The sequence below is a fragment of the Nanorana parkeri genome, unplaced genomic scaffold (assembly GCF_000935625.1).
Source record: "Nanorana parkeri isolate BGI_ZX_2015 unplaced genomic scaffold, ASM93562v1 scaffold1093, whole genome shotgun sequence".
NCBI lineage: Eukaryota > Metazoa > Chordata > Amphibia > Anura > Dicroglossidae > Nanorana > Nanorana parkeri.
Window position 1 is genome coordinate 143118 of NW_017307361.1, and position 14559 is coordinate 157676.

General features: G+C 40.4%; 1 protein-coding gene across 1 annotated transcript in view; it reads right to left on the bottom strand.

Moving 5' to 3' along the window:
- The window catches only part of LGR4 (leucine rich repeat containing G protein-coupled receptor 4), a 102941-nt gene that overhangs the window by 13332 nt on the left and 75050 nt on the right, over positions 1-14559 (bottom strand). Inside the window, 7 exon segments of the mRNA XM_018567791.1 lie at positions 508-576; positions 1883-1954; positions 2495-2566; positions 4452-4491; positions 8004-8028; positions 8694-8769; positions 11202-11417. Of these exon segments, the coding sequence (XP_018423293.1) occupies positions 508-576; positions 1883-1954; positions 2495-2566; positions 4452-4491; positions 8004-8028; positions 8694-8769; positions 11202-11417 (570 nt within the window).

A 14559-nucleotide genomic window follows, 5' to 3' on the forward strand; every position in this document is an offset into this window, starting at 1 on the left:
TGGCCACTCAGTGTATATATATATATTTTTTTTTTTTTATTGTGCCTTGACATCTACTTTACATTATTCTGGCCTTTAAAACCTGTTAGCCTTATTGTTGTGCATGACTAAAGTTTGTCAGGTTCCAGTGTGGACATAGATCCACAGACATTCCAGATGTCTATACTGTAGCATTTGCCAGACTTCCAGATGACCAACCTGAGCTCGGATGTTTCTGGCTTCCAAACACTGCTGCCGTTTTCACTGTTTTAATAAACAGCCCATAAGGGCTTTGTGTACGAAACTTGGACGAAAAGAAACAAATATGTGCGTTGTGCCAATTTATAAACCATACATTTTCCTCTCATTTTCTAACAAGAATTGGACAAAACCACGGCTTTTTTTTAGTTGCGTATTGTAATCCCTTCCAACTTTCTTTCCTCCAGCTCGCATCCCAGGACTGTAGTCCTGTTCAACTAACTGAAAGTCCAATACAGCTGAATAATCCCCGTAATGTGCAATACTCACAGGCTCTCCAGGTTCACTGTTCCAGTCAAGTTTGGGAACCAAAGGATATCAGATGCTCCTCGAATAACCCTAGTGAATGAATAGGAAAAAAAACACAAATATAATTAAATCTTAGTTTTGCATTAAGCGGTAGGTTGTAAAGTTGGTAAGACATCAAAATACTTAATTCAACCACTCTGCCGAATGTAAATATAAAGGCACTCAGATTATGAAAGGCTAGAATTATAGTCAGGGATGCCAGGTTTTTTCACAGTTGCCATTTGCTGGGTTGGCAATTTTGCTGTCAGCAATTATATTGCATAACAAGAGAGATGGGGGCAGATGCACATTTCAATTGATAGACAGAAATGGGTAATGCAGTGAGCATTTCACTTTTCCTGGAGCCTGATAGTTTGTGTTTGGTTCTGTGAGCCCGAGTACACAACTTAAAGGCATACTTTACCTTTTAAAAAAATAATAAATGCACACACAGTAATAAAAACAAACATGTGCATTTATTAAATGTTTTTACATTGCATGCAAAGCATTGCAAATCATATTAGTGGATCATGTGTGCAATGGAAAGGCTGCAGCATATTCTCCCAACCTCAGGTCTGTATGAACATACAGACCTTCAGTTATGGGACTGGAGTAGGTAATCTATGGGTAATAAGTGCGGTGACGTCCTTGAGGTCTATGAGTCCCTCTGCCACAGTGGAGTCTTTCCATTCACAGATCCTGTGTGGATTTGTAAATGAATGACCATGACAAGTTCAAATGAACACAGAATCCTGAGGGGAGAAGAACCTTGTGAGTAAGGCAAGCGTGGGGGTGGTTTGTGGATGGGTAGGTTGAGGAATGTAACCATACTTCAAGTTACACCCATTTTTAGGTTCATGGTCCAAAAAGGTGGAATATTCCTTTAAAGGCCCAGATTACATACATGTAGATCATTTTTTGTTCAGCTGGCATGTAAGACACAATGATTCGTTTTTACAGGCAGCCAGATCATTTTGTGCTGGGTTCTAGCTGGAATATAAGACTCAGTCAGATTACATGGAGCCTGATCATTATGTGTTTAGTTCTGTGAGCTGGAGTGAAAGACGGCCAGACAGCATTTCAGCTTAAGGACAGGTAATAAATGCCATACAAATTTATTTTTCTGCCAGGTCACAAAAATTAAAAATCCTTTAAGTTCCTCCAATGATGTCATCCTATCTGGTCACACTGCTTTTTGCAATGAATTAAAATTCCTTTGTCTTTATAAATCCTTTCAAGGGGTCAACAGATCAGAGTACAGTTAAAGTAGCATAATTATAGAAAGCAGACAGAGCCAATATTGCTGTGTCAAGTATCTCACTTCACACATTCTACTAAAGGCTAGACAAGTACTTACAAGAAGCGGAGGTCTGATAAGTTTTGAAAAGCTGAATTCCCGACAAAAGACAACGGATTATCATACAATTGTCTGTCAGAATTAAAGAGAAAAAAAATCGGACATACTGTTAAACTGTTTTCAATAGTTTAGGTCATAACAGAGCAAGCCTAGAGCTATTATGGCTAGGGCAAACCATTATAAATGATCTAACTGGCCACAAATGCATTGCAAAAGTCAACTTCAGGCACTAGTGAAACTCACAAATGTGAAGCCAAAACCTTATATGAACTTTCATAAGTTACTGTAGGTATGCAGAAAAGGTTATTAAAATTCTGGAAGAACTGGCTGGCATGCAGTAAATCTCTTAACAAGGTTTCAGAATTCTTGTTAAAATGAAGAAAGCCAATTGCTGGATTGTTATTACACAATGCGGTTCTACTGACAAATCAAAGTGGTATGCCATTTTAGACCATCAAGCCAAAGCAGCTTTATGGAGAAAAAAAAAGGAGTTCCCAGCAAACCAGAGACCAGAATTTGCATTTGCCAAAGCAGGTATCTCCTTCCATTCCCTCCCCACCACCAACCATTATAAGTAACAGACATAAAAATAAAATGATTCACATAACTCACATGCTTTTTAGCAATGGGTTCTTCTCAAATGCTCCATCAGGTATAGTTGTAATGGAATTGCTGTGAAAACCTCTGAAAATAGAAGAAATAAAACATTGAATGATACAAATATGAAGTTATGATCTAAACTTTCTTGCAGCCATCTTGATTACAACTATGGACATCTCAAATTTATAAATATATTAAAGTACAATTGTACAAAGAGAAATATGAAGGCTGCCATTGCTGGCATCTTGTTGAAAGTCCTATTTACCTGGTCACCTTTGCCCTCTTACTTTTAGCTACTGACCTGGATATGCATGCAGTATATAAAGCCATAACCCTTGTTTTGGATCACGTAATCAGGCTATTGCATACTTGTTTTGGGTCAAGTATTTGGGCCATTAGATTTTTAGGAGAAGAGGTTAGCAATGGCAGTCTACCTTTTCCTTTAGTAAATGATTTAATTTTAACATTTGAAATGTTAAAATACACTAAAAGTGCTATTACACACATTCAAGGCCACTTTGAGGTTGGAAATACCTGGTGCTTCCTGGTTTTGGGAAGCAGGTGACCGCCTTCAGAGTTGCAATGCTGAGGCTCTAGCAGCCAATTGCCAGGCCTGGACAGTGTCAACCCTGAAAAACCTCCATTATCTAAATTAATGCTTACAGAGGGGGTTTGACTCCAAGAGCAAAAGGGGAGCGCATGGCAGTAAGCTTAAGTGGTTTGTGGGCTGAGCCGGTAAAAGACTGTCACTTTGCACTGAATGGTTATAGAAACAGAGTGGCTCTCAAGGCAGTAATAAGATAAATAAAAAGCTGCAGCATGAAGCAAGAGAGTGAGTGGCCACAGACACAATATTTTCTAGTGTTTGGACTCAATTAATTTTAGCTTCTCTCCTGCTGCAAGGAAATGAGGGACAATTGTAAAAATCCATTTGGTTTGTCACCCAGAGTCCAATTTAATGGAAAGAAAAATGTTCCTAGCATACAGAGATAATCAGGGACAAAGTGCTTAAGTCTGGATCCATAGTCTGACTTTTACTACAGAAACAAAAGCCACATTGTACTTAAACATACTCTTACAAAACAAAGTGGAACAGTTGGCATGTAAATAAAACCAGTGGTATTTTTTTTATCCCCTGCTTACACCACAGTATTTGTCTTTCCATTTTTAATTACTTCCGTCAGTGCAGAGTTTATATCTGATACAACCAAACAATGGCCAGGGGTCAGCTCAGTTCAGACTAGCCACTTCACAGCCTGCTGTACGAGGCTTCAGCAAATGGAAAGGCGAGGAGGGCTTTCTGCGGATTACGAAAACCGCAAACAATAAAAATAAATGTCGCTGTGACAAGACAATGGCCTTCAGCTAAGCCCAGAAATGCAGAAATGGACAAATGTAAATGTCTTTGAACTGTATAGACATACAGGGGTCATTTTAAGTGCATTTGTTATTTTATCAGGATTCTGTTCTCATAAAATTGCTTAATTTACATAAATATAGCAGAATCCTTGTTTTTCTCACAAAATAGGTGTTTTAAGAGAATGTGTCTTGCCCACCCAACTAATACTTGCCTATGCTATGTTCTCCCGTCTCTTCATTAGGTTCCAAGAGTGCTGTAAAATACCTAGTATTTCTGGTTATGAGGGGAGCATGTGGCCTTTTCCCCTTCTTCCCAGTATGTAGCGTTTGGGTCTTAGCCGCCAATCGCCAGGCCCAAACATCAACTCATGAAAGAGAGATAGTGGACAAAAACCTATGAAAGGTCCAATGCAGAACTCCTCCCAAGTGCCAACCACCATCAGCCATGACCTGTCTGCAATACATAAAGCGCAGACACATAAGGGGGGGATTTACCAAAACTGGAGCAGACAAAATCTGGAGCAGGTGTGCATGGCAACCAATCAGCTTCTCTCTTCAGTTTGTTCATTCAAGGTTTGAAAATGAAAAATGCTGATTAGTTACCATACACAGCTCCTCCAGATTGTCTGCTCCAGTTTTAATTAATTCCCCTCATAGTGATTACATCACTAGGTCTAAAATTAGGTATGTAATGAAAACTAAAAAGTTTTATTTACAGATTTAATTTGCACATTTATGGGGGGGGGGGGGGGGGGGCAGGAGACCAGGGACGGCAAAATATAAGCAGATTATACTTCAGTGTCATGGTACAGATAGACCTCTGTCCACCAAAACCACATCAATGCTGGACAATGTTGGGTTAAAATCCAAGAATTATCTAGCCAAAATATGGACAGTTTAAGAATATATTCAGCAGGAGGGCAGACGGCACCATTTGCAGTTTAATCTATGATCAGAAGAAGCGACTGGCACCACAGTGAAGTGTTTACTGATACTATCGGTGGAACCTGCTTCTTTTCAGAACTGGGCACTCAATGGTTTCTTTCATACCTTTCTCCTTTGTCTGAATGCCTGCCGGTGTTGAATTAGGAGCAGAATCGCTACGCTTACATGGCTTGAAAACAAAGGCTTTTTTTGTCAAACATAAATATTCAGTATTTTTCTTTTATTTCCTTGAAAGAGTACAATAAAAGGCTACCCTTCGTGTGAACTGATAAGAGCAATAGGAACTATACAGGATACGGGGAAGGAAGTAAGGCTAGATACACTTGTGCTGAACAAGTCAAGGGAGACAAATGTGTTTAAAGCTTGACCTGAAAAATGGAGCTGTATCAGATGAACAGGTTACATGGTAGGCTCCACAAAGGGACATGTTACGGGCTCAATATGAATTAAATTCTTCTGCAATTACATCCATTAGAAAGAGGGAGCTTTTTCATGTTTATTTGTGTGATCTAATAAAAGGTACTGCAACATAGCGATTAATCTACTTACACAATACAGCTAAGGATATGTGGACACCCCTCCAAATTGAGTTCAGGTACAAAATCCATGTTCATAAAGACTTAGTTTTATTGAGTTTAGTATAAAGGAACTCAAGTGGCTTGCACTTCTAGAGCCTTAGCCTCAATCCTACTGAACACCTTTGGGATGAACCACCCTTTGCGAGCTAGGTCTTCTTGTCCAACATCCGTACCTGACCTCCTCAATGCTATTTTGGCAGAATAGGTGCAAATTTCACAGGAACACTCCATAATTGTGTTCCGTGTATGGGTAAGCAAAGAGAACAAGTGTTTAGACTCAAATTATCAGGTTTTCTGAATGAACCATTGAGAAAAAGTGTTAATTCAAGTAGGACTCTACTAGAAATCTAGCAGCCACTGCAATTGGCATGGTCTGGCAACAGAGGGTTTGTGTGTTACAAACATCCCTTAGTACATAAAATTCTCATATGAAACCTTGGTGTTATGGACATTTTCAGACAACTGTGAGGCATAAATAAGCCCATGATTACCATATACAGGTCATTTATTGATTGTTAGATACAAAAACTGCAGGTCTACAAATATCTGCTTAGCAAAACCTAAGTAAAGAGACCCTGTCACCAACCTACTAAATAGCAGGGAAAAGGAAAAACAACAAGCATTTTTAAATGCTTACATTCCACATTTTTCTTTTCTATAAACTATTTTTTTACTGACTTGTAGTGTACCTTTGAACTTGCTAGCAAATTTGACTACTTCAGAAGAATTTATTTTCAAGCAAAGTCCCTCTACCTTCTTGTATATTATAGCCCTTTTCATGCTCTGCGAGTGTCTAATTACTGTCTGTGTTCACCAAGCTCCTATGCCCCTCACCTCCCTACATAAACTTTTATGTAGCTGCTGTGGGAGGAGCAAAGGGGAATACCAAAGAGCAGACTATCTCAACTAGGGTTTCTCCTGAGGTTGCTAGGGGTTCCTTGAGCAGTCACAGATAGCAAATTGAACTCCTACCTACATTGACCACCAATGCCAGTGGGGAAAGTCTACACTCTTCAACGACCACCAGTCATACATAGCCTTATATTTAAAATGTTTTATAATTTAGTGATCATGCTACCGTGTATAGTGCACTATAGGTTACAATTATTTTTAGCAGGGGCTCCCTGAAACATGCAAAATACTTCAAAAGTTCCTGTGGGTTTAAAATGTTTTTAAAAAGTTTGCCATACATTTCGTGACAGCTCTAAGTCTGCTGGGGCTGCTGACATCACATACAAAATGGTGGCACCCATCAGCATTCATACGCCTTCTGGAAGTCTACACAAAAGGAGGCTTTTACGATAAATAAGAAGCAAAAAAACACCTTGCATGCACATATCTTATGGGAGGATTGTTGTTGAAATGAATGGTCTGGCAACAAGCTCTCTACACTTTTTATGATAGTGAAATCACTTTGTATCCACATGTAGGGTCCAATTCACCATACACTACAGTTTGCTGTAACACGTGTTCCTGTGCATTGCATTAGACAGGCCATTCATTTTGAATGGGCTGTCAAAGCATCTCAACCTCACTAAAAAACCATGCGCTTTGAAAAATACAGAACCTATTATGCAGCAAAATGCAAAGCAATTGCATTTGTGCACATTGTACATATGCACTGGGGTGTAGAGCAGCAACCAATCGATAAGAATAGTTGTCGACTATTCTTATTACCGATTAGTTGGTTGGATCCCCTAGCTTTCTCCTCCACGCTACGAGGAGGGTACAGCAAGCAGTGGGTGGGTGCAATAGCCAGCCTGCTCTTGGCTATTGCAATCTGAAATGCCCAAGAGCAGGCTGGCTATTGCTCCAGCCCATTACCTACTGTATTTACATTTAGCTGCCATCTTGGGAATCTTGTCACTGGCAGCTGTCATTTCCTGGCTGAAGGTATTTAAGCGCCATGTGCTTACAATACAAAATATATATATATATATAAATATATAAAAGGTGGGGAAAAAAAAGTAATTTTCAGTTTCAGCCTGACAAATTCTGTTGGGGGAGGTGCATTGCAATACCATTCATTTCAGTGGCACCCTAAACCCATCTCCCAACTACAGTGTGATTGCCCGCACTGGAACGCGCGGTTCCACAATGCTGTGCGTTCCAGTGCAGTACAGTTGCAAAATTTTATTCTGAAGTAAAAACTTTGTTTGTAACATTGCATTTGTGTATTTTATTCTAAATTAAGGATGGTATTTTTTTTTTTTTATCTAATGGAAAAAATAATCAGCTAACTAATCGATTTATTAAAATAATCATTACTTGCAGCCCTTCTGGGGTGTTATTAGAAATGAATGGCAACACACCAAAACACATATACAAAGTGGGTTATTGAGAGCTACCACAACACGTTATAATGCACATTGTGGTGCGAATAAATTCTGATTCCTTTAACCGAGTAAAACTGGCAAAGACTACTTTCTTTTTTATTTATTTATAGATTAGAATACAGACAAATACAATTATATTGCACAAGCATGCATGCTTATGAACACAGCACACACAGCTGGCGCCATGCTTATCTTATGAGAACAATAACTACCACACAATAGACTCTCTATACTGCACTGCCCTGCGGATACAATGTCCAGGGGTGGCTGCTCAGGTCTGAAGGTGTCGATTCCAATCTTTGCCAAAATCTGCCAAGTTTATGTTCACCTATTAATAGCTTCCTTTATTAAGTGCAAATCAGGTACTCCCATAGCCTGAAATGGCAGCTAACGTTAATCTGTCCTTATACATTACAACCAGCTTGTACAATTTACAAAGTTTGGTTCAAAAGATATAAAAAGTAAAATTATCTTACACTCAAAATGTGAAAATTACTGAATGAAAAACAATTCAAAATTCAATTTTTTTGTTGGTGGTGATTTCGTACATATATTTTGCTTTATTTTCAGCACTGTCACATTCATTGTCCCACTATCGTTTTGAAGTGAAAGTTTCTATCTGCATGGTTGCTGCGGGTCTACACAGGCAGTGCTTGTGGAAAACATGATGAGCGAGAACTGATGTGGTCAAGTCATTATATAACCTACATTGCTTACTTTTGTAGCAAAAAATCTCTAGAACTGCCTTTACATGCAGTGTGTGAACTGTGCCCACATCCTGTATCTATTTCCATTATAGCAATTAAATGCTTTGTTGATTAAGCCCATCCACGCAGTCAAAGCCCCTCCAGCAAGAGATCCATAATGAAAGGAAGTACTCGTCTTGACACAATACACAGGCACACTCGTGTCATGCCATCAGCTCTTTGATCCTTGCTGAGGAATAATCTGATGGATAAATATTGTAGAGTCACGTTATGCAACAGGCAGTACTTACAGCGCTTCAAGGCTATCCAACCCATCAAAGCAGCGCGGTCCAAGAGTTTTGATTTTATTGTTGTGGAGATGTCTAAGAGCATAAAAGGAGAAAGGGTTACTAAAAAAAAAAAAATTCAACCAGTTTGCAGATTAAACTAAGCCTGTCAGTATTCAGTTGCACTGACTTTATTTGAAGAACTCAAGAAATAGCTATTTATATTGAAACTGTCCACTTAACAAAATCCAACTGCAATTACTACACCAAAAAAGGCCCCTTTAAATGAATGGACCACCTCCTTTATTGGTGGACGTAATTTCGACCATTGGGTGCTTTGCAAAGTTGCCTTTTTTTCTAGTTTAAGTTATTTTTTAAAGTTATTATCTTGGGTAATTTTTTTTATGTAACTTTCAATTTTAAAGAAATGCTTACTCTTTCTTATTAAACAGAGAATTAGCTCCTACAGGCGGAGCAGATTGTCCACTACAACGCCTCTTGAAAGTATATGTAATCCCTAACAATGAACTACTCATATTTAATTCTGTTTGGTCTGTTAAATGTACTATTGAAAGCATTTTGTTATATCTGTTTCACAAGTGCAAAAAATATACTTGTTGATCCTGCCAGAAATCTAGTGAGACAATAACTTCCTAAACACTATCTGCAATGCTCTGTGATCAGTTAACATTCCTAGCTATCGCCAAGAAATACAGAACACCTGTACTATATGGTATGTAGAGGATAAAGGGGAAAGTGTTTGCTAGATCTAACACTATTCCTTGTCCAAGGGTGTCAATGGTGCCCATAAAAAATACAGTACAGCGAGTGAACAATGTCACCTAGGATTGAATGTGTGTTACTGGCAGGATCATCAGGTAAGAAAAAGGGGGGGGCGGGGGAAAGACAAAAAATATAATGCAGCCCCCACATCTAAGCATTGGTAAACTGCAGTATATTAAAGAGAACTATGGGGTAAGTGTTTTTCAGCTTAGTTCTCTTTAGGGTCACAGAAGGACATATACTAGCGTCCTCCCACGACCCAAAGCTCAGTATATCGCGGGCAGTATACTCAGTGCGCCGCAGCCAGGACGGATCCCGACAATACTGTCTGGATCCACCCAGCTGCGTGAGTGACAGCTGGCTCTGCCTATCTAGAAGGCAGAGCCAGCTGTGCCCACCCCCCTCCCCCGTCCGTTCCTCCACTCAGCGCTGGAGGATCGGAGAGGGAAGGGGGGACTCCCTGCGGGGAGCGGTGACTGACAGTCACCACTCACTGCAGGGAGACGATCAGAATGTGAGCAAGTGACGGTATGCGTTCGCTCACTTCCAGATCAATAGAGCCGACCTGCGACAGCTTCTTTGTCACAGGTCGGCTCTAACTATGAGGATGAGTGGAAATCACTCACCTCATAGTTCTCCTTTAAATTGGTGTTCTTTGCATGCTGTATGAATACACTTCAACTTTCGACATGCCAGGCACATTCTTTTTAATGTGTCAGCTGACTCGTTAGCCTGAATTGTGATAAGTAGTAGTAAAGTACAGCCATTGTCTAGCAGTACAGCAAAAAGAGCCATTATATGTACAGAGCATACATGGTTGCCCCATGGATATATTTCATTAAAAAACCACACATAAATTCATTTTGAATACTTTACACTGGTTAAACTGTTCAGATCAAGCTTATATTTTACTTATACATTATATGGTTAATGTTTTGTGGACCTCCAAATTATTGTGTTCAGGTGTTTTTAATGATGGGTACTGTTAATGCTACACCACACAAACGGCATATTGGACAATTGTGTGCTTTCAACCTTGTGGCAACAGGTTGGTGAAGGCCCTTTTCTACCCCAGCATGACTGTGCCCCTGTGCACAAAGCCAGCTCCATAAAGACATGGTTTGAGGAGGCTGATTTGGAGTAACTAGACTGACCTGCACAGAGCCATGATCTCAACCATATTAAACACCTTTGCGATAAATTGGAATGCAGATTGTGGGCCAGGTCTTCTCGTCTAACATCAGAGTGACCTAACAAATGCTCTTAGGGGAACTATGATATCATGTGACAGTCATTGGCTTGTAGACCCAAGCACTGTCCCATGCGCCACCACAACTGGAAGGTAAGCTTAAATTAAGGTGAGGTGGGAGGGCACCTTTACAAACATGCGGTCACTTTGCCCTGAAATGGGAAAGGTAACAATGTCTCCAATGTTCACAGCGTTGGATTGGGATGTTCAACGCGCTTATTCATGTCTGATGGCCAGGGGTCCAAATTTTAGGCTATAAAATGTATATTGAAAAAAATACAACTCTCCCACCAGGAGGAGGACATATGGGAAACCTATATTTTAACACTTCTCCAGGAAATCAAATGTTACATCAGATCATTTTCGTTCAAATCAAACATCAGATCATTTTAATGACACTATTTTTAGGAGAGCGAGCCTCCCTTTAAAAGAAAAACATCTGCTAGTTTAGATTTCATTTTTCATTTCCTTGAAATATTGACCTGGAAATACTTACAAAACAACAAGGCTTGACAGATTCGAGAAGGCATAATCCGGTATGTGAGTGATTTTGTTTAGAGCCAGCGTTAAGGCCTGAAGGGATGGAAGGTTACTGAGGGGACGAACCGGGACCTCTGTTAAACTGTTGTCATCCAGCCACAGATGTCGAAGCTGCACAAGGCCCTCAAAGCTGTCATCTGGCACGGTGACAATATGGTTAGCGTCTAGTCGCCTGGAAGAAAGACACACAATTCATCAGAAAATATTTGGTGTCATGACCAGGAGCAAGTTTACTGAAAGGGAAGAAATAAAATATTTTAAAGAACTTCGGAGTTTGACAAGGAAAAACAGCAAAAAAAAAAAATGATTTGGAAAGGCGGAAATGTGCATGATCCTTGTACTAGAGGCTTACTTGGCATACCGTTATAAGACATGGCTTTTAAGGTGTCATTTTACTTGAAGTCTAAATGACAATTTTGTTTAAAAGAGAACCTGTCATTTTTCAAATTAAGAAAAAAGGATCCTTGCTGCACTCCTTACCAGGATTCCCGTAGAGAGATACAAGCCGCTGCTCGAAATGACTGCGGATGGCGCTGCCAGATGTAGATAGTTGAAGAATGTCACCAGCAGACCAGATCGATGATTAAAGCAAATAAGTTTTCATTTATTGACAGAGGCTGTCTCGTTTGCATGCATACGTCAATAAATGAACACTTATTTGCTGTAATCATCAATCTGGTGCGCTGGTGACATTCTTCAACTTCTCCCATTAAGGACACAATGGGTCTCTAACTGGCTCCCCCACCCCACTTCGGTTCTCTCTAACAACCATCACAAATGCCTGGTACTTCCAGGACTGGGATATAATAATAATAAAAAAGGATAGCATATAATCTACTCCCAGGATGCAGTGCTCGGGGTCCAATCGCCACGCCTGAATACTCAATATAAGCTCTAACACACAGGGTTGGATCTGCAGAGCAATGGAGCTTGGGAATAGTCAGTAGAAATTGGTCAGGATCTCTTTAACAAACCATTTTGTCACATTGTTTATGCAGTTCATGAACAAAAAAGCGTCTTTTATTCACATCTCGCTATACTTCTGACTCTACCTTCCTTCTTACAATATTCCCCTCAACACCGAGTTTTCCCCCTCGGTCTGCAGCTGTAATAGTCTGTAACCATAAAAATTGGAGCAGTGGCATAAGTTTGGCAGTGACAGGTAATGGAGTTTAATTGTGGAGCACCCTATCCTGTAGCTACTAAGTAAAACGGCCTAGGTCTTATCCATGGACACTTGAATCCTTCCAAAGCGATCAGGTGACAACCTGAGAGCACATAAAGTAAAAATGGCTCCAACAGATATCTAAAAGGCTAAACTTTGACAGGTTGGAAAATATATATATATATAGTTTTGTATAAAAGCTATTTAATATGTATATATCTATATATACACTGAGTGGCCAGATTACACTGAGTGGCCAGTACTTCGTTGGGCCACCTTTTGTCTCCAATACTGCGGTGATTCTTCTTGGCATTGACTCCACAAGATGTTGAAAGGTGATGCGAGGAATCTGACACCATGCCTGATGAATAGCACTGTCCAGTTCTGTGAGATTTGATGGTTGTAGAACCAGCTGCCTGATAGCTCTTTCAACTTTGTCCCACAAATGCTCAATTGGATTGAGATCTGGCGATTGTGGGGGCCACCTAAGCAAGGTAAATTCTCCCTCATGTTCTTGAAACCACTCCTGCACAATACGAGCACGAGCACCGTGGCATGGCGCATTGTCTTGTTGGAAGAAGCCATCTCCATTGGGATATGCCATCAACATGATAGGATGAACTTGATCAGCAATGATACTTCAGTATCTTGTGCTTTTCAGACGTTGTTCCACACGAATTAAAGGACCCAAATCATGCCAGGAAAACATGCCCCGAACCATAACACTGCCCCCACCAGCTTGAAGGGTTGTACTGATGCATGTGGGGTGCTTGCTTTCATGCCGTTTCTGCCAACTGATGATGCAACTGGAAACGTGATTCATCGCACCACATGACTTTTTTCCAATGCTCAACTGTCCAATCCTTGTGTACCTGTGAGAATTGGAGACGTTTTATCTTGTTAACTGCAGACAGCAAAGGTGTTGGAACAGGCCTTCGGCTTCCAAATCCCATACGATGCAGTGTACGGCGAACAGTGCGTTCAGAGATCATTTGAGAGGATCCCTGATTAAGATCTGCAGTCATTTAATGCACTGTTGCCCTTCCGTTGTCTTGTACCAGTCTTGCCACTCTCCGTTCTGCCCTAACATTGACTAGTCGCTGACGGCCACAATTCGCATGTTCAGACCCAGATTTTCGGCTGACAGTCCAGGTTTTTAAACACTAACAGCGGCTCTTGAACATTTAACGAATTCTGCTGTTTTGCTGATACTCGCTCCATGGCTCCGAATGCCAACAATCATCCCACGTTCAAAGGCTGTTAAATCGCGTATTAGTGGTGGTCTCCTATATTACATAGAATTGGCACATTTCCCCATGGAGGGAGATCCCACCACAAATGCAATGCTGCAACTATTTAGTTATGTATAAAACATGTGTGCGCTTTATATTTGAAAGATTACGTTTTGTATGTATTCAATAAATTACATGTTTTATACATAACTAAATAGCTGCAGCATTGCATTTGTGGTGGGATCGCCCTCCCATGTGCCTATTCTTTTGTATAAAAGCATTGGATCCCTGTCGAGTTTTGGTGCCGTCTGCATCCCTGCTTAGATTTCACTTCAGTTTCCTGATGGTGACAACACTGGACCCCGTCAGTGTAATACCTATTGGAACAGTAGTACTTGTAGTCTCCATCCGTTAACAGGGTAACAATGCAAAAGCACCGTTGGGAGACAGGGTCAGTGCTGCAACCTAATAACAGGAAGTGTATGAATAAGGCAATAATCCTAGTGGGATCACTAGGTACTGTTTTGCTGAAACTTGCAGATGTAAAATTATTAATAAATCAGATCTTACATTACATTATGGTGAAAAAGCTAAACTCCGGGTAAACCGCTAAACACACAGATGAAATGCATATATGGGAGCTGTTTTACCTGCCAAAGAATTTGCATTTTTGTCTGTCCAGTCCAAAGATTGACAAAATTGTGCTAGCAAAACCCTGTCTGGCAGGACAGGGTAGGATGTGTATTTTTGTCCATCCACGCCTAAGATTTCCATAACTCTGCTAGCAAAGCCCTGTCCATCAGGGCAGGGTACCTGATGCTAAAGTTTCCATTTCACTTACAGGTCTCATACTCACTCCCATCGCCCTGTTACTGGACAGTGACAGGAGGAGCAGCACACTGATGAGTTTATCTCTG